General features: G+C 49.0%; 1 protein-coding gene across 1 annotated transcript; it reads left to right on the top strand.

Moving 5' to 3' along the window:
• Window positions 1-6,497: 6,497 nt before the first annotated feature.
• On the top strand, window positions 6,498-9,063 carry LOC109737706 (amino acid permease 3-like). The gene is made up of 4 exons (XM_020296835.2): window positions 6,498-7,051; window positions 7,127-7,344; window positions 7,460-7,614; window positions 8,228-9,063. Exons 1-4 carry the CDS (start codon window positions 6,636-6,638, stop codon window positions 8,864-8,866), a joined length of 1,428 nt encoding a protein of 475 aa, XP_020152424.2. The 5' UTR covers window positions 6,498-6,635; the 3' UTR covers window positions 8,867-9,063.
• The last annotated feature ends 13,081 nt before the right edge of the window (window positions 9,064-22,144 follow it).

Raw genomic sequence — 22,144 nt, 5'->3', positions numbered from 1 at the left:
GTGCTGACCCGTTTTCGGGCTGCAACGTTTCATGTTGCAGACTTTTGAGACGACGAGTAAGGTGCCTTAGGTCGTGGTTCTATACTCAGTGATGCCGTTGGAGTTGATGGACTCACTTATCTTCCAAGCCTTCCGCTGTTATCGTTATTAGATGGCCTTAAGCCATATTTATTGTAATAAGTTCTCTTTTGGAGACATTCGATGTAATAAGTGTGTGATTGCTACTCTGTTATAAATCCTTCGAGTACTGTGCGTGTCAGCATTACTGATCCAGGGATGTCACTGATGCACAGAGACTTGACCATCTGAGGTCTGGTCGCTACAAGCCTATTCCCAACCGTAGCCCAGGGGATGTTTAATCGCCGCCAACAATCCTTGCTAAAAGTGCAGTGGAAGAAGAGATGTTCCACCGTTTCTTCAACGTGAAGACCACAGAGCAAGCAATCAAGGTTGGAACCAATGTTGTAATGCCTCCTTTTTAACATGTTCCGAGTATTGAGGCGATTGGACAACAAGAACCAACCGAAGACCTTGATTTTTGGGGTACACTTGGTGCGCCAAATCCAACGGTAAGCCACATGTGCGACTACATCATGAAAGAAGAAGCGATAATACGTGGCAGTCTTGAACACAGTCGACCCCCAACAATAAGACCAAACGTCATCCTGCTCATCAAAAGTCACAGCCGCGACGTCAAGCTGCAATAGCTTGAGCTCATCATGGGCTTGCATGGAGAGCGACAGCTGAAAGGTTTCATGTAGGGTGGTGGCCGTCAAGAAGTATCGAACCGACAGATCTTCATCATGGGCGTAAGAGAAAGTCCCTGGGTACTTATCAGCGTATACAACATTATTCCAGTTGTCTTTCCAAAAAAGTGCAGATGTACCTTGTTTGATTTGAACGTGAGTGATACCGCGATATATTGGCATTAGGTGAACAAGATCGCGCCACTAGAAGGAGCCGCATATGTCAGTTGCATGGGGGATCAAATCAACATAGTACGTCTCCCAAACCAGCTGCACCCAAGGAATGTCCATTTTGTTGAAAAACTTATGAAGGAATTTAAGAAGCAGGCCGTCATTTTGAACCTTTAGATCAAGAATCCCGAGGCCCCCACTAGATTTAGGTCGACAGACCATGGGCCAAGCAGCTAGTGAGTTATGTTTGTCGCCATCCGCAGTTTTTTTGTTCCAGAGACAGTGTCTTCGTATTTTGTCTAGCTAAGCAAGGATTTTCGGCGGCAGACGCAGAGTGCCCATCGGATAGATGGCGAGCGAGTTGAGCAAAGCAAACCTTCCGGCATGTGACATGAGGGACATAGCTGCCGTGATCTTTCTTTCAGCTTTGCACACAAATGGTGTCATATCAAGAACCGAAGGTCGAGTGGTTCCTAAGGGCAAAACCAGGTAAGTAAATGGCATGTTGGCTTGGGTGCAACCAAAAAGATTGGCCAGAGCATTGCAAGTGTCCGCTGGCGTGTTGATAGGCACGAGTGCCGCCGCCTACATTGCTACAGAAGCGTTGACATTCTGCTCAAAATACATTGAAACAGCTAATTAGCTTAGCAAAAAGGTGGGTGAAGACAATCCCAAGCTCAATGTTTTCGATTGTTCTATTCGAGTTACAGGGAAGAGTCAACAAGATGAAAAACCTAAAGATTTGGACAAAATGGTTTGGTATGTGTTGAATAACTGTCCTGAGATTGTACCTTATATCAAGTAAGTGCTCAGTACTGCAGCTTATACATCGCGATCTACTAAACTTGCAACATATTCTTATATATTTAGATGTTTGACACAATTACTATGTTGTGCAACATCTATAAAAAGGAGTTGGTCGCGCAAAATCCAAGAAACATTGACAAACTCATTATGACAGGATTTGCGAAATGGTTCAAGAGCTATGTAAGCTTTTGAATTGCACTGTATTTTTTTTAATATATTGAGTACATAAGATGATCAGCTTGTCTATTTTCTAACCATAGGTTAAGAAGATGCGGGATGATGGGCAAGCAGTTAATGATGCCCTTTACACACTAGCAATGGGTCCTGATACTCTGGTAGGACATTATGAATCTTGCGTTGTTGGAGATGTGCGCTACAACATCCTTGGACGCGATGAAGGTAGGAAGACACAAAACAGTGCCATCATGAGCACGGATACATACGACAAAGAGACAACTGAAATGTATGCTAACATAGCAGACATTGTTCACTTGCAGTATATCTCCAGTTTTGATGTTCACTGGTGTGTGGTTCTGTTATGCTCTCGTTGGTATAACCTATTTTCCAGAATCACAAAACCTAGAGCTGATGATTTTTCAAATCATCAATGTCAAGGTGGCGTACCACACCGACGAGCCTTTTATTTTGGCAAATCAAGCAACAGATATATTTTTCTTGGAAGACACATATGCATGTAGCGATGACTGGAGAGTATTGCAAAGGTTTGAGCAGAGGAATTCGTTTAATGAAGTTGCACAACAAGATGATGCTTACACTGCTCCTAATGTAGAAGATTCCGTTTGTAGTATCTTTGAGAACCATCACATCAATAATGCTGGCGAAAACATTCTTTGTCGGGCTGTGGACATACAAGAGTTGATCAATAAGAGGCCAACATTTGAGAACATTGAGGATGAAGAAGAAGATGACACTGGGGTAATTACGATTTAGACTGGCATACATGGCGAAGATGTTGACGCTACTGCTGTGGATGATGATTAGATTGCTTTTGTCGTATTTGCGTGTGAGAAGACGACTTTTTATCTACTATGTGAAATTGTGTTTGCTATGACAACTGAAACCTGATGGAGTTGTTGTTTAGTATTTTTCTATGAGAACATAACTTATTATGTATGTTGATTTGTGTTTGGTGATTGTATGACGACTAAAACATGATGACATTGTTGTTTAGTTGTACTCATATTTGGCTGTGAAACTTGTATTTGATGACATAGTTTGTTGTTGGGCTGCAATTTGCTCTACATCTTCCAATAGGAACAAAGCTAACCTAACAGGGCATCTGCTAATTTATTTATTTATTAGCAAAAGGGTCTCTGCTATTTATTTATTTATGAGCAAAAGGGGATACCCCCCGATTCTCGTTAATAGAAATTATTAGATGTTCACAATACTACGCCCTGATGACCCATAAGTATAGGGGATCAATCATAGTCATTTCGATAAGTAAGAGTGTCGAACCCAACGTGGAGCAGAAGGAAATGACAAGTGGTTTTCAGTAAGGTGTTCTCTGCAAGCATTGAAATTATAAGTAACGAGTAGTTTGATAGCAAGATAATTTGTAACGAGCAAGTAACGGTAACAACAAATAATATGCCACAAGGTAGCCCAATCCTTTTGTGGCAAGGACGTGCCAAAACAGTCTCTTATGGTAAGTGAAGCGTTCTTGAGGGTACACGGGAATTTCATCCAGTCACTTTCATCATGTTGATTTGATTCGTGTTCGCTCTACTTTGATAATTTGGTATGTGGGTGGACTGGTGCTTAGGTGCTGTTCTTACTTGAACAAACCTACTACTTATGATTAACCCTCAAGCATCCGCAACTACAAGAAAAGTATTAAGATAAAATCTAACCATAGCATTAAACTTTTGGATCCAAATCGGTCCCTTACGAAGTAGCGCATAAACTAGGGTTTAAGCTTCTGTCACTCTAGCAACCCATCATCTAATAACTACTCCACAATGCATTCCCTTAGGCTCAAATATGGTGAAGTGTCATGTAGTCGACGTTCACATGACACCGCTAAAGGAAGCATTTATATTATCATGCGGCTAAATCCTTATGAGTGGAAGCCAGCTATGGAGGAAGTATTTCTGATATGGGTGCATCCTCTCATTTCCTATGGAGAACCCCTTTATCAGTCCACTAGCCCAAGGAATTGTGTATTATAAGCCGACGCCGCTGAATATTGGCCATCATTGGTGAGCTTCCAGGTAATTGAATCGGTCTCCTCCAGGTTGAGATTGACAAGCGAGAGCTTTCCCCAGAGGTTGACGAACTCAGATATGTGGCCGACAGTGAGGTTCCCACCAATATCCACCTTAGAAACCCAGAAGTTATTATGAAAGGCCTTCTTCACAGAGCAGTTTTTTCTTGTAGAAAGCTCAAAGATCCTGGGCGCGATATCCTTGGGTCTTATACCATCCAACCAGGAAGAATCCCAAAACGAGGCTCGACGACTGTCTCCAACAACAACCTTTGTGGCAGAGGCGAAAATATCTTTGTCCTTTTGTACACAAGGGTTTCCCAAGTTGACCCAAGGTTTGGCCGGATCCATCCAAGCAGCCACAGCCAACGAATTCGAAGGGCCCCTGCAAATTTTCCAGATTTAGAATGCCCAACCCACCATGTACTTTTGATTTGCACACCTGTTCGCAGTTGATCTTGCATTTTCCACCTGTGACCTTGTCACAACTCGCCCAAAGATAGGCACGCCTAAGGGAGTCAATCTTCTTCATAACCTCAGCAGGGAGGTCTAGCGCCATCAAGTAGTAAATGGCAATTGCCATGATGATCGACTTGACCAACACGGCCCGACCCGGCTGCGCAACATGCTTGCCCATCCAAGGCGAAAGTTGTGCAGCAATCTTATCTTCCAGAGACTGAAAATGGATTGTTTTGAGCCTCTTGGTTGACAACGACAGCCCAAGATATTTCATTGGGAAGGAGGTGCGGTTGGCCGGGAAGGAGCTGAGAATATCATCAAGATCCAAGGAGTCACATCGAATGGGGGCAACAAGACTTTTAAAGCAGTCCATTGTTAGCCCCGTTACCTCCCCAAATTGTGCAAGTGTATCCGCAAAAAACTTGACCTCGGTTTTGATGGGCGCAAGGAAAACCGTTGCGTCATCCGCGTAGAGGGAGGCTCTAATAGGCATGGCATTACCACCAAGAGGGTGCAGTTTTCTTGAGCAATGGCTTTCTTGAGAATGTGATGTAGTAGGTCGATGGCCAACACAAAAAGGAGTGGGAATAAAGGATCTCCATGCCTCAGACCCTTCCCAAGCTTGATGGGAGTGCCAGGAACCCCATTGAGCAGAACTCGCGATGAAGCCAAGGAGAGGAGAGTTGAGATCCATCCTCGTAAGTGCAGAGGAAAACCAAGGTGCTGAAGAAGGTCAAGAAGATAATCCCAACGAATAGAATCGAAGGCTTACTTGATATCTAGCTTGAAGAGCAGTGCCGAGGTTTTCTTGCAGTGGAAACGTCTCGCAAGATTGCGCATATACATGAAATTATCGTGGATACATCTCCGTTTAATGAACGCACTCTGGGCCTGGGAGACCAAGTTGTTCATGTGGGGGGCTAACCGGTTGGACATTACTTTTGCAATAATCTTCACAATAGCATGGATAAGACTAATGGGGCGAAAGTCAGCAATATCCTCGACACCATCTTTCTTGGGGATGAGGGCAACATCCGCAGAATTCAGCCAGTGCAAATGAGCGGCATGTAGGTCAGAGAAACGATGAATAGCCGACATGAGATCTCCCTTTATTGTGGTCTAGCATGCTTTAAAATAAGCACCGGTGAAGCCATCCGGTCCCGGAGCTTTGTCATTTGGCATAGCAAAAACAACAGCCTTTACCTCCTCTTTAGTGATAGCCTCATCCAACTCCTGAAGGTCACAGTTGGGGGCTGGAATGATTCCCTAGTTGATGTCAATGCTGCGCGAAGGGCCCTTCTTAGCAATGCTTTCAAAATGATGATGTATGACTTGCTCCTTCAGATTGTGTTCCGTAATCCAACCATTGTTATGCTTGAGACGATGGATAAAATTCTTCCTCCTTTGGTGGTTAACACAAAGATGAAAGTAGCAGGTGTTAGCATCGCCATCCATCAAATTGGTGATTCTTCCTCCGTTGTTGCTCGCTTGCACGGATGGCCCCAAGAAATCCAGGTCCTTTAGGTTTGAGAACCATTGGGCCAAGATGCCAGGCTTCTAAAAGACGGTCAGCGACACTTGGAACGAAGATTCGAGTCACCAAGATCCCTACCAGAGACTTTTTCACAAGCTAAAATCTACTAGTCGACGATTACGTTCCTGGAGCAAAACACTCTTCGCTAAATCTAAGGTCCAGCTGCACATGGCCCTCGAGGTTATTCTCCGTCTCGATATGGCCCAAGAACAAAGAGAGTTATCCCAGCAGGAACTTGATCTTTGGAAACGGCTCAAGAGGAAGATCATCGCCTGGGCTGTGCTTGAGAAGTCCAGAAAGAGGCAAAACCCAAACCTTCATGGTCACCTCTTGTCCAACCACAATTTTCTCCAGAATTTAGCAGCAATATGCGAACTAATTCAGAGTTTCTACACCTCGCTCGAGTCCTTTGGAAAATCATGCACCGGAAGTGCTGCCAGGGCAGCAACTATAGCCACGGGTACATGAAGAGGACAGTGACGATTGGGACCCACCTGGGGCTACTTAAGGCGAGAGAGGCAAGCGAGTAGACCATCCGGGCTTGGATCAGAAACCGCAACGGCTGCCTCCTCTTCCCCTACCTCCTGATCCGCTTTCTTCCTCCCTCCCCAATTCCTTGTACCTAAGCTTCCACTGTAAGGAGTGATTCGTGAGTAGGACCTAGCAGAGGAAGAAGAAAAGGGGCTGAGCCATGTCCCACAACATGGCACCCGCGGACATGGAGACAGGCGCGGGGTCGTCCAAGCCGGTGGACGACGACGGCCGGCCGCGGCGCACGGGCACGGCGTGGACAGCCAGCGCGCACATCATTACCACGGTGCTGGGGTCCGGCGTGCTGTCCCTGGCGTGGGGGGTGGCGCAGTTGGGCTGGGTGGCCGGCCCCGGCGTGATGACGCTGTTCGCCGCCGTCATCTACTACACCTCGGCGCTCCTGGCCGACTGCTACCGCACCGGCAACCCTGTGTCCAGCCCGCGCAACCGCACCTACATGGCCGCCGTCCGCGCCACCCTTGGCGGGTCCATGGTGAAGCTCTGCGGCGCGGTTCAGTTCATCAACCTGGTCAGGTTCGGCATCGGCATCACCATCGCCGCGTCCGTCAGCATGATGTAAGCAACTAAAATAAAACCGCACTCCACGACTTGCTACCTTTTTGCTGGATTTCATGTCTTGCTGATGAACAGGGCGATCAAAGAAGCCGGTTGCTTCCACAGGAAAGGGCACAAGGCCAATTGCAGGAGTTCATCGAAGAGCTTGTACATTGCCATCTACGGCATAATGGAAATCTTCCTCTCCCAGATCCCGGGATTGGAGAGTGTATGGTGGCTGTCGATGCTCGCCACCGTCATGTCGTGCACCTACTCCATCATCGGCATCTCCCTTTGTGTCGCGCAGAGTGTAGGTACGTGGTCTCTGGTCGGTTTGGGGTAGCATATACCAAGTCTTAATTAGACGCGTCGGCATGTTCAATCAAGGGAATCTGATCTATTGACGACGACATTGCTACAAAATTTCAGCCAACGGGGGAATCCAGGGCGGCCTCACCGGCGTGGCCGTCGGCATCAACGCCGCCGGCAAGAGTGTCACTGTGATGGACAAAGTCTGGCGTAGCCTTCAGGCTTTCGGAAACATGGCGTTCGCCTACGCTTTCTCGATCGTGCTTCTTGAGATCCAGATAAGTCCAAGCTTGCTCTGCTCAGAGTCGATCTGTCCGTGCTTAGAAAACACCGGTTGCAAGATCTACGAGGATTCCGTGGTTTCGCGATACAAGCCCCTTTGGCAATCTAGCCTGTTCGTGTTCTCGTGTGTGTTGTGTTTGCAGCCGCCTGGCTCTTTGATTCATCGATCTGACGAATCCATCAGCTGTTCTCGTATGTCTTGTGTTTCCAGCCGCCTGGCTGATTGATTCATCAATCTAGCCTGTACGTGAGCTAGCTTCGACCAAAAAGGCCGGGCGAGGAGGAAGCGCGAGTAGGAGTACCGAATCTGATTAATGAATTCATTAGAATTTAATTAGACCATCACACCCTTTCATCTGAAGGGGTATCCTTTAATCTCCACCGCTCATGAAATTAGGGAGGGTTGTAGCGAAGCGGAACTCCATGTCTTTGTTACTGTCAAAAACGCTCTTATATTATGGGACGAAAAGAGTAATTTGTGTAGGAGTAGTATTGTCCTGTCTCGATTTGCTTAATTATTGACATGTCGTCTTTGTTAATTTGCTAATTGTCGTACCCAAGTGGGGTTGTGCTCGCTGATTTGTTCCTTGCATGCTAATTATATTGCAGGACACGTTGAAGGCGGGGCCGCCGTCAGAGGCGAAGGTGATGAAGAAGGCGACGGCGGTGAGTGTGGCGGTGACAACGGTGATCTACCTGCTGTGCGAATGCGTGGGGTACGCGGCGTTCGGCAACACGGCGCCGGACAACATCCTCACGGGCTTCGGCTTCTACGAGCCCTTCTGGCTGCTGGACCTGGCCAACGCCGCGGTCGCCGTCCACCTGGTCGGCACGTACCAGGTCATCACCCAGCCCATCTTTGCCTACGTCGAGCTGCGGGCCGCCGCGGCCTGGCCGGACAACGCCTTCGTCGGCACGATGCATGTCCGGCTGTGGCCCTCGGGCGTCCACGTGGCCGTGTGCCCGCTCCAGCTGATCGGGCGCACGGTGTACGTGTGCCTGACCACCGGCGTGGCCATGGCGATGCCCTTCTTCGGGTCCGTGGTGGGGCTCATCGGCGCCGTCTCCTTCTGGCCGCTCACCGTCTACTTCCCGGTGTCGATGTACATCGTGCGGCGGCAGGTGCCGCGGGGCAGGACGCGGTGGCTGCTCCTCCAGGCGCTCAGCGCCGTCTGCCTGCTCGTCTCCGTCGCGGCAGCCGCCGGCTCCATCGCCGACGTCGTGGCCGAGTTCCGCCGGAGGTAGGCTGACTGCTGACTGCTGACGTCGCGGCCTACTTAGTATTATATATATATTACTAGGTAATTACCCGTGCGTTGCTATGGATGTAAAAATATTTTGGTTGTTACACACTAATTGTGTAAGCGTGTCCCTTCAGAATCCGCACGCATAAATCATGCTTCGATTTTTCAGGAAAACATTGTAGGCTTTTTCCCTCAAAAGTCCTTCTTCTTCCTCCATCCGCTACCTGTCTCCACAACACAAATATGCCACTGTTAAAAGCGCATCAGGCACCCCTACAAAAGAACACAAAATACAATCTACACATGAGCAATGATGTAAACATATGTAAATTTATGATCTGCAAGAAAATCACTGTGAAAATAACTTGAATGGAATATTGTGGAGACCCTAAGGTGTTGAACTATAAAATGCAAGTTACAACTGCTCATACACCTACTTTTTTTCACATGAGTATTACTTATATGGATTACAAAAGAAATATTGTTGTAGAAAATGGTCTATTGGGAACTGCTACTAAACTTCAGACATCTTTACTACACCATGAATCTTACACACCAAATACTGCAGGACATAGAACAAGCATATCATCTTGTAATTCTTTAGTTGGAGAGGTGCATGCATGATTAGCCAGCATATATAAAGTCTGCAAGCCATCGAATGTAATGAATTGTGCTCAATGGTGAAGAATCTTGCAGCAAAGTGTTTCCTACTCATACTAAATGACCTATCGAATTCAACGTTGGTGGGTCCACTCGACTAAGGTGTGCTATGTCAATTACAAAATATACTTGTTTTATCCATCGCAATCATCAAAGGTAAACTGATTTTTTTGCGGGTAAAAGCTGAACTGATTTTCAAATATAAGTTAATCTAAAGATTATGTCGTGTTCTCAACTTCTCCCTTCTGGCTCCTTTCTCTTTCTTCCCTTCGGTCCATTGAGTCCCTTCTTCAAAATCACAATGAGTAGCAAGAAAAAAAATTAGTACATTGCAAAAGCTTATCTTGAGAGAAAATTTATACAAGTAAAATTTAGCAGCTTGACAAAAACTTGCAATCGATATAAAACACTGTGATTTCTGCATAAGAACAATAGAAATTATAAATTTTCTTAAAAAACTGACGAAAACACCTTTATTCTATCTCAATGCCCGATGTAAGTCTAAAAGAGTGACAACAAAGAGGTTGATCACATCATGAACTGAAAGCTCTTAACTAAGGCAACATATCCTTTCTCAATATCATAATAATTCCAGCCCTCATCTCCTAAATTCTCAAGCAAGCATTTTCTCCTAAAGAAAAATTGATGACGAATTTCATACTACAAGTAAATTAGAGAATAGATGAAAGTATCATATGAGAATTACATGTGTGTTTTTAAGCGACAAACCCAACTCTAGATGGTTTATACCTGCTGCTGCTCCTTCGATGTCAGCAGCAGCTAAAACATTTACCTTCCTTTGATGTACATATATCAAAGACCCCAGGGCTAAATTTCCTTGTAAAATTTGTGCACAGATATAAGCTAAAAACACATGTCGGAGCAAAGAGAGATAATAGAGAGAGGACAGAAAAACAGAATGCAAAGGACTATTTGCAGGGGCATGAAAGGGCTAATAATTCTGCTGTGACAGATCTCGAATAGCTTTGCTTGTACATCCGTACAAGCCCTAAATAAAGCAGAATGCTTACAATTTTGAGCATACAACCAAATTACAACAATTCAGTATCATTATCATAATATAGTTGTGGTTGGTTCAATCAGCAATTCAGTATCATTATGTACTCCCTTCATCCGGAAATACTTGTCATTAAAATGGATAAAAATGGATGTATCTAGATATATTTTAGTTCTAGATATATTTCTCTTTACTCATTTTGATGACAAGTATTTTCGGACGGAGGAAGTATTATTGAAGGTGGTAGTACATACAAATTTCCTTTGTAAAATTCTGAATATCTGCACTAATTCAGTTGCACTACTCGACATCCATTGGTTCTGCAAACAGGGTAGTATTTCTTGCATGCAACAGCAGCCGGTTGCCATGAACTCCTGGACTGTTCTAAAAGCCTCTTTGTGCTTCCTCTGCAGAATTCAACGGGGCAACAACAATTAAAATAAAAAGGCACAGAAAAAAGGAAAATCATGTCCGCTGGCCACGGAAGAAAGTGGACGGTGCTAGGAGACCTCCTGCAGAAGATTAAGGTTTTCGCTAGCCCGCGGAGAAAAACGGAGATGTGATGGAGCTGCTGGCGGAGGTCGTGTCGGACTGATGGGGTTAGATTTCAGGGAGGTGGCATGGTCTGGTGCAGTGCTCACGCGCGCGCTGCTTCAGAGCTCGTAGCGCACACTGACTTGGACCCCGGCAGCCATGGCCTGGCCTCTGTCAAGAGGAAGTCACAAAGTTGCTGCTCGTGATGTAGGCAGCGGTTCAATCAGGGGATGACTGAAAGGAGAGCTGCGATCCCGATCTGGCCAGTCTTGGTGGTGCTCGGCAGATCTCGTCCGTCACGTCGGGGGAGAGAGCAGGCACTGGTGGACGACTTGGGTGCCCCTTTCCTTTGTCGTGGTTGTGGATCCCTTCAGATCGGGGTCTCCGTCGTCGATCTAGGAAGGATCGCAGGTTGGGGCTGGATGACTGCGCCCCGTGCCGGTAGCTGCTGGTGGTGGTGTTTGGCGGGGGCTGCCACAGCTAGGCGACATGAACGGGGTAGGGGCGAGGCCACAGATGGGAACCCTACCCGGATAGGGAGGAGGCCGATCTACCCTATAGCTCACGAGATCGGAAGAGAAGGGGGAGGGCGACGCCGGATTCGATGGCGACACATGATCGGTGGCGACGACCATGGGAGGGGTAGCGCCAGGGGAACCGATTGGGGGAGACCGTGGATTCGGGAGCGAGAGGGAGAAAGAGGGAGGGCTGTGGATTCTGTTTGAGTTTTTTTCAGTGGAAAACCAACGTGGGAAGACGCGATCGAGTGGGAGAAGGGGTCGACGAAAGGTACGACGTAAGAGGGGAGACGAAACCTTACGTTTCTTTTAGGTAGTAGAGATTATGGTGTACTGTGTGTGGTCAGAAGATTTCGTCCGGTGGTCAGCTGTTGACCGGACTGTAGCCGTGGAATAGTCGTGGCCTAGCCTACTGACCGGCCTCGTGGTTGTGGTTGTGGGTGACATATTAGTCCCAAATTCTATCTGCTTCCCCCAGATTCTTGACACATTAGTGTTCTGACGCTATTTATTGCTACCATATGATTATGATGACTACCCGGTGGTGTCTGCTGTGCCTCTGTTTTTATTTAACCGTGAGAGCGGAAATACGAGGATATGTTGTGCAGAACAAAATAATGTTATGTGGGGAAACATATAACTTGGCCTATTTGGCTATTACTTGGCCATATCCCGATATTGGTATCAAAAGTAAACGGGGTGTTTCATGTGATTTGAAACCTTCTTCGTCCCTGTATAAAATGCTACGTATAATTTTTTTTTAAACGAAGGCAAAAGCTTTGCCTCATTCATTAATTAAGAGAGAAAAAAGTTTGTTACAAGTCACTCAATACATGGCATGAGATCACTCTCACAAAATAAGAGACTTTAATTTTTGTGCAACGGCGATGACCCAAAGGTTGGCCTCAGTATCGATGGAGTCAAGCAATGTAGGTGGAGGGGGATATGATGAAAAAGTACCGAGTATGAGGAGTGCTTCTTTCTTATGTTTTCCACATCCTGTCTTTCTGCATTGGATCAGCTGCGCTCACAGGTCAAATCAGCATGACTTACAATGAAGCATTACGGTTTTTCACTCGCAAAAAGAAAGCATTACGGTTTTTCAGCTTAGAGCCAAGCATTTTCTACCTTTCCTGTGCAAGGGTGTAATAGTGCTTCAAATTATTTACGTACTAATTATCTGATAAAATACTACCTCATTCCTTTTAGGCTTCTAGAACAGACCAGTAATGTAGCTTTAACCAACACATAGAGGGGACTGATAAAGCAAACTGTGCTCCAAATACTAATGTGCATTTGCCAACTTAGTGTCAATTAGCGTGTATAAGTAGAAATAAGTTGTATTTCATGGTGAAACTTCATTTTAGGAGAGGCCATGGCGCACCATGGACTGAACTAAGTTCTGTCCCGGAGTGACAAATATCAAGAAACTAAACTGTTGTTAATATTTATGTACTTTGCACAGCTGAAGAGTTATTTTGGCCGGTCGGTAGACTGCAGGGAAAAATTGAATTTCGGCCGTCTTGCTGCTTGTGCTTTAGCTGGAATTGTACTTCCCATTGATAAGTTCAGATTTGATAAAGATTTGAAGTTTACGACTCCAATCAAGTGATGGATTATGGATGGGCTTAGACCCATATAAGACAATAATCCCTGGTTAATCTCTAAAGGCCCATGCATGTGTACGCCAGGTGGAAGGAAATTTGGTGGGAAGTTTAGTACCATAGTGCTATAGTAAGAAAAATGAGACCTCTTTATAAGGGTTGTTCTACCACTTTCTATTTGGAGCTTGGGAATATGAGTTGTACACGGGGGCTCCTCCTCCGCCGCCGCCTGCCTCGCCTTGTCACGACGCGCGCGCCGTGGGTTGTGGGAATGAGCCGAGCCGAAGCTAGGCCCATCTACCCGACGGCTTATATATACTCAGTTCACTCACTCCCTCTCGCACAACCCTAGCCGTCATCTACTGTTTTCTCACTGTGCTGCTTCCGGCGATCCCATCCCGACGACCGCGTGCACGGTTGGTCGGGAGAGCAGGTGCCTCCAAAACCCTGTCGTTCGATATCCTGCCTGGGAGAACGGCAATAAGGTTTTGGGGAGCGTCTCGACACGACTGCTCCCGATCCATCCCCCGTCTCCGTCCGCCTCTGCTTCCACTACTTCCCCTTCATTGACTCCATGGCTGACGACAAAGCCGCCAAGAAGAAGGCCTCGGCCGATGCCGAGGCCGCCGCCGCCGCGTTGGCCTGGCCAACCGGAGGGTGTGACTCATTCATCCCCTATTTGCTCGTACATGTGCTGGCTGTATACATATTGTTCATAGATGTTTAGGTTCTATGTACTGTCCGTGCTTACATGCTTAGGTTTCGGTATGAGATGCATACCGTATTTCCCATGCTTATCATTTACTCATGGATTAGATTAGTCAGAAAAGTGCTAATATTTCCAACAATCCAGAAACCTTATTTTAGGCACCTTTTGGCTCATTGCTTCGCCGCTATTCTGAAACCGGAAAAGTTTACTGGGATGCATTTTAAGCGTTGGCAGCCGAGGACTACCTTGTGGCTCACAGCAATGAACATGTTCTGGGTTGGTGGTGTGTCTCCCACGGTAACGATTGCTCCTGAACAGGAGAATGCGTTTAGGGAGGCAACCACCATCTTTGTGGGAGCCGTTCTTACCGTGATCGAAGACAAGCTAGTTGACACATATCTCCATATGTGTGTTGCCAAGAATTTGTGGGATGCTCTCTGAGGGAGTCCTGGACTAAGGGGTCCTCGGGCGTCCGACCTGTTATCTATGGGCCGAACTGATGGGCTATGAAGACATGAAGGCCGAAGACTATACTCGTATTGGACTCTACTTGGCGTGGAAGACAAGCTTGGCGACCGAAGATTCCTTCTTATGTAACCGACTCTATGTAAACCCTAGACCCCCCCCCCCCCCGGTGTCTATATAAACCGGAGGGGTTAGTCCGGAAAGAATACACATTACCATAGTCATATAGGCTAGACTTCTAGGGTCTAGCAATTACGATCTCGTGTTGATCAACTCTTGTAACACTCATATTCATCAAGATCAGTCAAGCAGGAAGTAGGGTATTACCTCCATAGAGAGGGCCCGAACCTGGGTAAACATCGTGTCCCCCGTCTCATGTTACCATCGATCCTAGACGCACAGTTCGGGACCCCCTACCCGAGATCCGCCGGTTTTGACACCGACATTCGTGCTTTCATTGAGAGTTCCACTGTGCCGTCGACAAAAGGTTTGATGGCCCCTTCAATCGTCGATAATGACACTGTCCAAGGAAGAACCTTCCTCCCCGGACAGATTTTTGTGTTCGGCGACTTCATACTGCAGGCCAACTCGCTTGGCCATCTGGAGCAGATCGATAGCTACGCCCCTGGCCATCAGGTCAGATTTGGAAGCTTGAACTATGTCGCGGGTATCCGTGGAGACTTGATCTTCAATGGATTTGAGACCGCGGCAATTGCTCCCCCCACGCCCCGATGAACATGACTTAAATCTGTTATCGGATTACATCCAGGAGATGGGTCCTGTTGCTGCAACGGCTTCAGAACCGAAGCAGATCGTGCCCTCCGAGGCCACAAAGTCTGCGGCGTTGGAGCCGCACACAGACTTCGCATCCTGCAATGTTTGCGTCAATGGAACTCCGGACTCGTCTCCAGTTATACGTTTCGGATCTGGTGCGCCTGCGGACACCGAGATGGATCGGTTATCGATTTTTGAATTTAGCGCCGCAGACATCTTCCAGCATTCACCCTTGGGTGACGTACTAAACTCTTTAAAGAACTTGTCCTTGGAGGAAAACTCACAGCCGAACTATGTTCGGTTCGAGCTAGAGGCAGATGACGAGGAATTTTGCTTCCCACCCGCCACCCACTTCATAGCTGCGTCGAGGACTTAACCGACGAGCTCGACTATGACTCTGAAGATATCGACGGTATGGACGCCGATGCCGACAAGGAGCAAGGCCTAGACCCGCCATTCACTGGACGTTGGACGGCCACCTCTTCGTACGACGTGTACATGGTTGATACACCTAAAGGATCTGGCGACGACAAAGAAGAACCAGACGCGAATAAACCGTCTGAGACGCAGTCCAAGCGCCGGCGCCCCAAACGCCGCTCTAAGCCTCGTCGCTCAAAAGATAGCAACACTGGCACCGGAGAAAATAGTACTCCGGGCGATGCCGAAAACAACGAAGACCCTGTCGGAGCCACATCCGAACAGGAGGAACACGACAACAGGCAAGACAACCCTGATGAACAGGCCATAGAAGATGACTCGGAGGACGATAGCTACCGTCCACCCTCCAAGGAGGAGACAAGCCTCGGCAACAAAGACTTCATCGTGCCTGAGGATCCTCTGGAGCAGGAGCGCTTTAAGTTCAGCTCATAGCCACTGCAAGGAGCCTGAAAAAGAAATAGCAGCAGCTTCAAGCTGAACAAGATCTGCTCGTCGACAGATGGACTGACGTCCTGACAGCCGAAGAATATGGCCTCAAGCGCCCAGCCAAGAGCTACCCGAAACGCAGACTGCTACCTCAATTCGATGAGCAGGCACCGGAGCACACATCTCCCTCGCGTAATGCGGAACGACCACCACGTGGTCGAGACAGGGCGGCCGACCGGCCACCCCGCGGTCGGGATAAAGCGGCAACTCAGGCCGAACAGCAGCCTGCCGCACCGCCCCATAAAAATAGAGACGGAAGAGTTCGGGGTCACACGTACGACCTCCGACAGACCCTGGACAGTAGAGCAGGACATACAAGATCGATCTACGGATCACGAGGATGTGCCTCGAGGCACGAGACGGCTACCTATTCGGACGTGACAAACCTAACCACGCCCGGGCCGAATGCCGCAGACGGACTCCATCAGAGCTCCGCTGCGATGCGGCCCGCTATAGAGGCGCCGCACACCCTCTCTGCTTCACAGACGAGGTGCTGGATCACAAATTCCCCGAGGGGTTCAAGCCTGTCAACATTGAATCATACGACGGCACAACCGATCCTGCAGTATGGATCGAGGATTTTATTCTCCATATCCATATGGCTCGAGGAGATGACCTCCACGTCATTAAATACCTCCCACTAAAGCTCAAAGGGCCAGCTCGGCATTGGCTTAATAGCCTGCCTAAAAATTCTATTGGCAGCTGGTAGGACTTGGAAGAGGCCTTCCTGGACAACTTCCAAGGAACCTATGTCCGGCCACCAGACACCGATGACTTAAGCCACATAGTTCAACAACCTACAGAATCAGCCAGAAAATTCTGGACTAGGTTCCTAACCAAAAAGAACCAGATAGTTGACTGTCCGGATGTCGAGGCCTTAGCAACCTTCAAACACAGCATCTGTGGCGAATGGCTAGCACGCCACCTCGTCCAAGAAAAGCCGAAGTTCATGGTAGCCCTCACGGCACTCATGACCCGCTTTTGCGCGGGTGAGGACAGTTGGTTGGCTCATAGTAACAACACAGCCAGCGAGACAAGCCCCTCCGAGGCCAAGGATAGCACTGGCAAGCTCCGGCACAATAGATACAAACGCCGATGCAATGGCAACAACACCGATGACACCACAGTCAACGCCAGATTCACTGGCTCCAAGTCCGGCCAACGGAAGAAGCCCTACAAAAGAAACAATGAAGGACCTTCCAGCCTGGACCGCATACTCGACCGTCCGGGCCAGATAGATGGCACCCCGGATAAGCAAGCCAATCATACCAATAGGGATTGTTGGGTTTTCAAGCAGGCTGGCAAGTTAAATGCCGAAAACAAAGAAAAGGGATCACAAAGTGAGGACGAGGACAAAGAGCCCCGGCAGCCGAACACTGGGGGCAGAAGAAATTTCCCCCTCAAGTCAAAGCGGTGAACATGATATACACTACACACATCCCCAAAAGGGAGCGCGAGCACTTAGGGACGTCTACGCGGTAGAGCCGGTCGCCCCAAAATTCAATCCATGGTCATCATTCCCGATCACCTTCGATTGTCGAGATCACCCAACTAGTATCCGCCATGGCGGTTCAGCCGCACTAGTCCTCGACCCAATTATTGACGGGTTTCACCTAACACGAGTCCTGATGGACGGTGGTAGCAGCCTCAACCAGCTTTATCAGGACACAGTGCGGAAGATGGGCATTAACCCCTCACGAATCAAACCAACAAAGACTACCTTTAAAGGAGTCATACCAGGCGTAGAAGCCCGCTGCACGGGCTCAATCACGCTGGAGGTGTTCTTCGGTTCTCTGGACAACTTCCGAAGCGAAGAGTTAATCTTCGACATCGTCCCATTCCGCAGCGGCTACCACGCACTGCTTGGACGAACCGCGTTTGCTAGATTCAACGCAGTACCACACTATGCTTATCTCAAGCTCAAGATGCCCGGTCCACGCGGTGTCATAACAGTCAATGGCAATATGGAACGCTCCCTCCGAACAGAGGAGCACACCGCCGCCCTAGCAGCAGAGGTACAGAGCGGCCTTCTCAAGCAGCACCATAGTGCGGCTGTCGAGCCCCTAGACATCATTAAGAGGTTCCGGACTACACTGCAGTAGGACAACGCGGCTCGTCAAGAGCTCGATTAGCAATTCGGCCTCCGTCCCAGTCCCGATGAAGTAGTGGCATTCGCACCACGCGTACATAATTACTTACTCAAAATCTCATGGACATCGACAGAGGCACAAGCTAACCCGGGATCTACAGTTCGGCTAGACCGATCCCGGACACATACTTCCAATTTTTCTTCTTGTTTCAGGTTCCCTTTTCCGTGGGCCTGATCACCAGTCCTTTCGATGGATTGGCATACAACGGAGGCAAGCAGCACAGGTGTGTAGGGTAACCTCTATACGTTCTTCTTGACGGTATTTATACTTATTTCTCAGGACCCGCACGCTGCGCCCCTTTGACCCCGACATGTTAAATAGCCCGGATACTTATCGCACCATCTGTACAAGATACGCCTTGACGTATCCATCCAGTTATAATAAAAATGGTTTGTGGCCCAGTTTCTCTGGTTTTTGCTTCTTACTTCATTTTATTTCGATCTACTTATCGGCTGCATCGGTACTCTTTTGTACGTCTCATACTCGCCAGGGGCTACTTATCGCCCCATAATACGGCAGCAAAGTCCGAACACTTCTTATATATAAGTTCGGCACCTCGAATTTAGCATTATATGCATTGGCTCCGAATCATGTCTTTGGTCAATAGTTGGGTTTCCCGGCTCCTGTGCTTGCTACCCTACGTTCCGCTCTATCGGCTAGGGTAGTAAAGGGAGAACCACTGCGATTGTGCCCTGGCCCTGACCAGATGAGCACCTCAGTAGAGAAAGCCGAAAACTGACTGTCATGATACGGCGAGAGCCGGTCAGCTGTTCGAGGGTTACAAAATCGTTGGAGATTTTTTCCGCGTCATGCGAAGGATCGGCACTTCCCGATCAGATGCTGACAGCACCCTGGCTTGGACCAGGGGCTGCGCACTTGCTTAATTATAAAACTCCTATGTCTAAGTGAGGGCGTTTAAGCCGTATAGTCTGATTGCCTTGTTCGTTGCGCTAAACAACTCTTTCAAGGACCATATAATTGGATCAAGATTGTTTAGATTCCATCCCGAACACCTCTGTACTACCTACGCGAGGGCAGAAGCCGACGACTGGCCAAACCTCAGATTGCATACAACATGGCCGCACAGGAGGAAACAATTAAAGCATAACTAAATTACATTTAAAAACAGGCGTTGTTTTCACAATACAAGGCAAAGGGCTACACAAATGTTTTCATTTGAAAATAATGTCCTGCGCGCACTCAGCCGCTGCAAGTCGAGACCCTTCTATGACATCCGCAAAATACCGCTCGGGTGTGCGGTGCTCCTTGCCCTACGGCGGCCCTCTGGCCACTTCAACGATGTTCATCTTTGCCCACCACATCTTGCAACGGGCGAAGGCCATACGGGCACCTTCAATACAGGTAGAGTGCTTGACGACGTCCAACCGCGGACAGGCTTCCACTAGCCGCCTCACGAGTCCGAAGTAGCTGCCGGGCATAGCTTCCGCTGGCCATAGCCGGATCATCAAATCCTTCATGGCTAGTTCGGCCACCCTGTGCAGCTCCACCAGCTGCTTCAGCTGATCGGTGAAGGACACGGGATACTCTAGCGTCGCATACTGCGACCAGAATAGCTTCTCCGTAGAACCTCCTCCTTCGGCTTGGTAGAACTCTGCAGCGTCTGATACGGTGCGTGGTAGATCCGCAAAAGCCCCTAGGGAACTCCGGACCCGGGTTAGTAAAAGGTAATGCTTCTCCGCATACTTGCTTTGCATCTTAAAAGCCTTACCCGCCGTGATCTTCTTGGCCTCCTGGATCTCCTTGAGAGCGGCCTGGGCCTCATTCCGTGCGTTCTCCGCGCTCTGACGAGCCTTGGTGAGTTCGGCCTCTTGAGCCGACGCATCATTCTCCAAGGTCTCACATTTTTTCACCGCATCTTGGAGCTCCTACTGGACTTCTTTGACCCGGGCCTTGAGCTTCTTACGGGCGGCCTGCTGCTTGACAGCCTTCTCCTCGGCCTCGCCCAAGGCCTTCCTCAGGGCCTCGACCTTGGGCGCGGCTCCTGGACATATTACGACACTACAGTCAATACACAACGCCTATGCTTTCCGAACACACAGCAAGTCGTTACTCACCTTGCTTCTCCTGAAGCCGAATTGTAATCTCGCCGAGCTCGTTCTCGGTCTGCTCCAGCCTCTGCTTCAGTTCGGAGATCTCGGCAGCATGCGAGGTTGCGGTCAACAGCGACGCCTGCTTATGCACACATATCACGTTAGTCTCCTACAATAAAAGATTGATCCTCTGTCCAGTTCTTCTCGCTGAGCACCGGACAGTGTCTCAGGGGCTACTGACTACATGGGGTTTTTCTCTTTCTATGTCACCTACCTCGAAACCTGTCAACAGGTTGCTGCAGGCTTCGTTCAGTCCACTTTTGGTGGACTGAACCTTCTCGATCACCGCGCCCATAAGGACACGGTGCTCGTCCATAACGGAGGCGCCTCTTAGCGCCTCCATCAGGTTATCCGGCGTCCCTGGATGGACAGGGACCACCGGCGGAAGCGGCGCACCCCGCTCCTTCAAAGGGGGTTGTTCGCCTGACTCCGGAGCCATATGGGTCTCCGGAATCATATTCGGCTGAGGGCCAAACTGGATGCGGCCCTCTTCGCTAGTCTCCATGGGGATCGTCTCCCCCATGTGTCCGGCAGTGGAGGCTTCGCCTCGTCGCGCCTCCCGGACAGCGTCCTGGGCTCCTCCCCGGTTTGGAGCGGCCCACCGGGACAACACTTCAGTGTCATCCCCGGCCCCGGGGGAATAGGCAGGCAGTGGCGACATGCTCGCCATCTCCGACGGAGCCAACGAACCTCCAGACGAGGATCGTTGGATTAGGTCGTGGGCCGGACTGTAATAGTACAGTTAACTATGTCAAGATAGTGGAGAGAAAGGGCCAGATGTGCGCACAAGCGAACCATGTCACTTACGATGCGGCCTGGGGTTTAGCACGGGGGCGTCGTTCCGGACTGCTGTCAACGTCCCACGCGGTGTTGACCGCCGGGACGCCCTTCCCCTTCTTGGGCACTTCCGCCTCTAGATGTGCCGAAGCCGCCCTCTTTTTCTTCTTCTCCTCGGGGGGAGGGTTGTTTTCCTCCTCCTCCTCCTCTTCCTCGTCATTGTCCTCAGGGACAGAGGAATGGGCTTCGTCATCTTCGAACGTCGCGTCCGAAGTGCCCTTGCGACGTGGACCGCTCTTGGCCCCCTTGGCCTTCTTCCTAGCCTTCTTCTCCGGCGCCTTATACAGCACCGGCACCAGCATCTTCGCTAAGCGCGGGATGACTGGTTCTTCGGGCAACGGAGCCGGGCACTGGATCCGGTTCGCCCTCTCCATCCAGTCCTGAAAGGGCAATAATAAAAGCTCAGACATCATCCTCGAAACATTTAAGTTGGGGATACGTCAAAAGTAACATACCTCGCTGGCGAGGTGTTTACAGTCGTGACCACGGTCTGAATTTGTGGCCGGCGGTTTCTCGTTGCCCTTAAAGAGAAAGTTCCAGGCATCTTCGTGGGTGGTCTCGAAGAGCCTCACCAGGGTCCGATGCTTCTTCGGATTGAAATCCCACAGAGGGCGACCTTTGCGCTGGCATGGAAGAATCCGGCGAAATAGCATCACCTGGATCACATCGACGAGCTTGACGTCCTTGGCTATCATGCTCTGGATGCGTGTTTGCAACGCTATCAGCTCATCAGACGAACACCAGTCCGGACTCTTCTCGATCCAAGAGGTGAGTCGCATGGGAGCACTGGAGCGGAATTCATCAGCCGCGGCCCAGGTGCTGCTGCGTGGTTCAGTGATGTAGAACCATTGTCTCTGCCACTCCTTCACTGTCTCCACAAAGGTGCCTTTCGGCCAGGAGACATTGGGTAACTTGCTCACCATGGCTCCCCCGCACTCCGCGTGCTGGCCATCCACCACCTTCGGCTTTACGTTG

This window comes from Aegilops tauschii, chromosome 2 (genome assembly GCF_002575655.3).
Source record: "Aegilops tauschii subsp. strangulata cultivar AL8/78 chromosome 2, Aet v6.0, whole genome shotgun sequence".
Classification (NCBI taxonomy): Eukaryota; Viridiplantae; Streptophyta; class Magnoliopsida; order Poales; family Poaceae; genus Aegilops; species Aegilops tauschii.
This window is presented reverse-complemented; position numbering and strand designations above follow the sequence as displayed.

Excerpts from the sequence above, each read along its gene's own strand:
- LOC109737706 (XM_020296835.2), top strand. The coding sequence starts at position 6,636 with ATGTCCCACAACATGGCACCCGCGGACATGGAGACAGGCGCGGGGTCG. Across the intron at positions 7,052-7,126 it reads GCCGCGTCCGTCAGCATGAT|GGCGATCAAAGAAGCCGGTT; the intron begins GTAAGCAACTAA and ends GCTGATGAACAG. Across the intron at positions 7,345-7,459 it reads TTGTGTCGCGCAGAGTGTAG|CCAACGGGGGAATCCAGGGC; the intron begins GTACGTGGTCTC and ends ACAAAATTTCAG.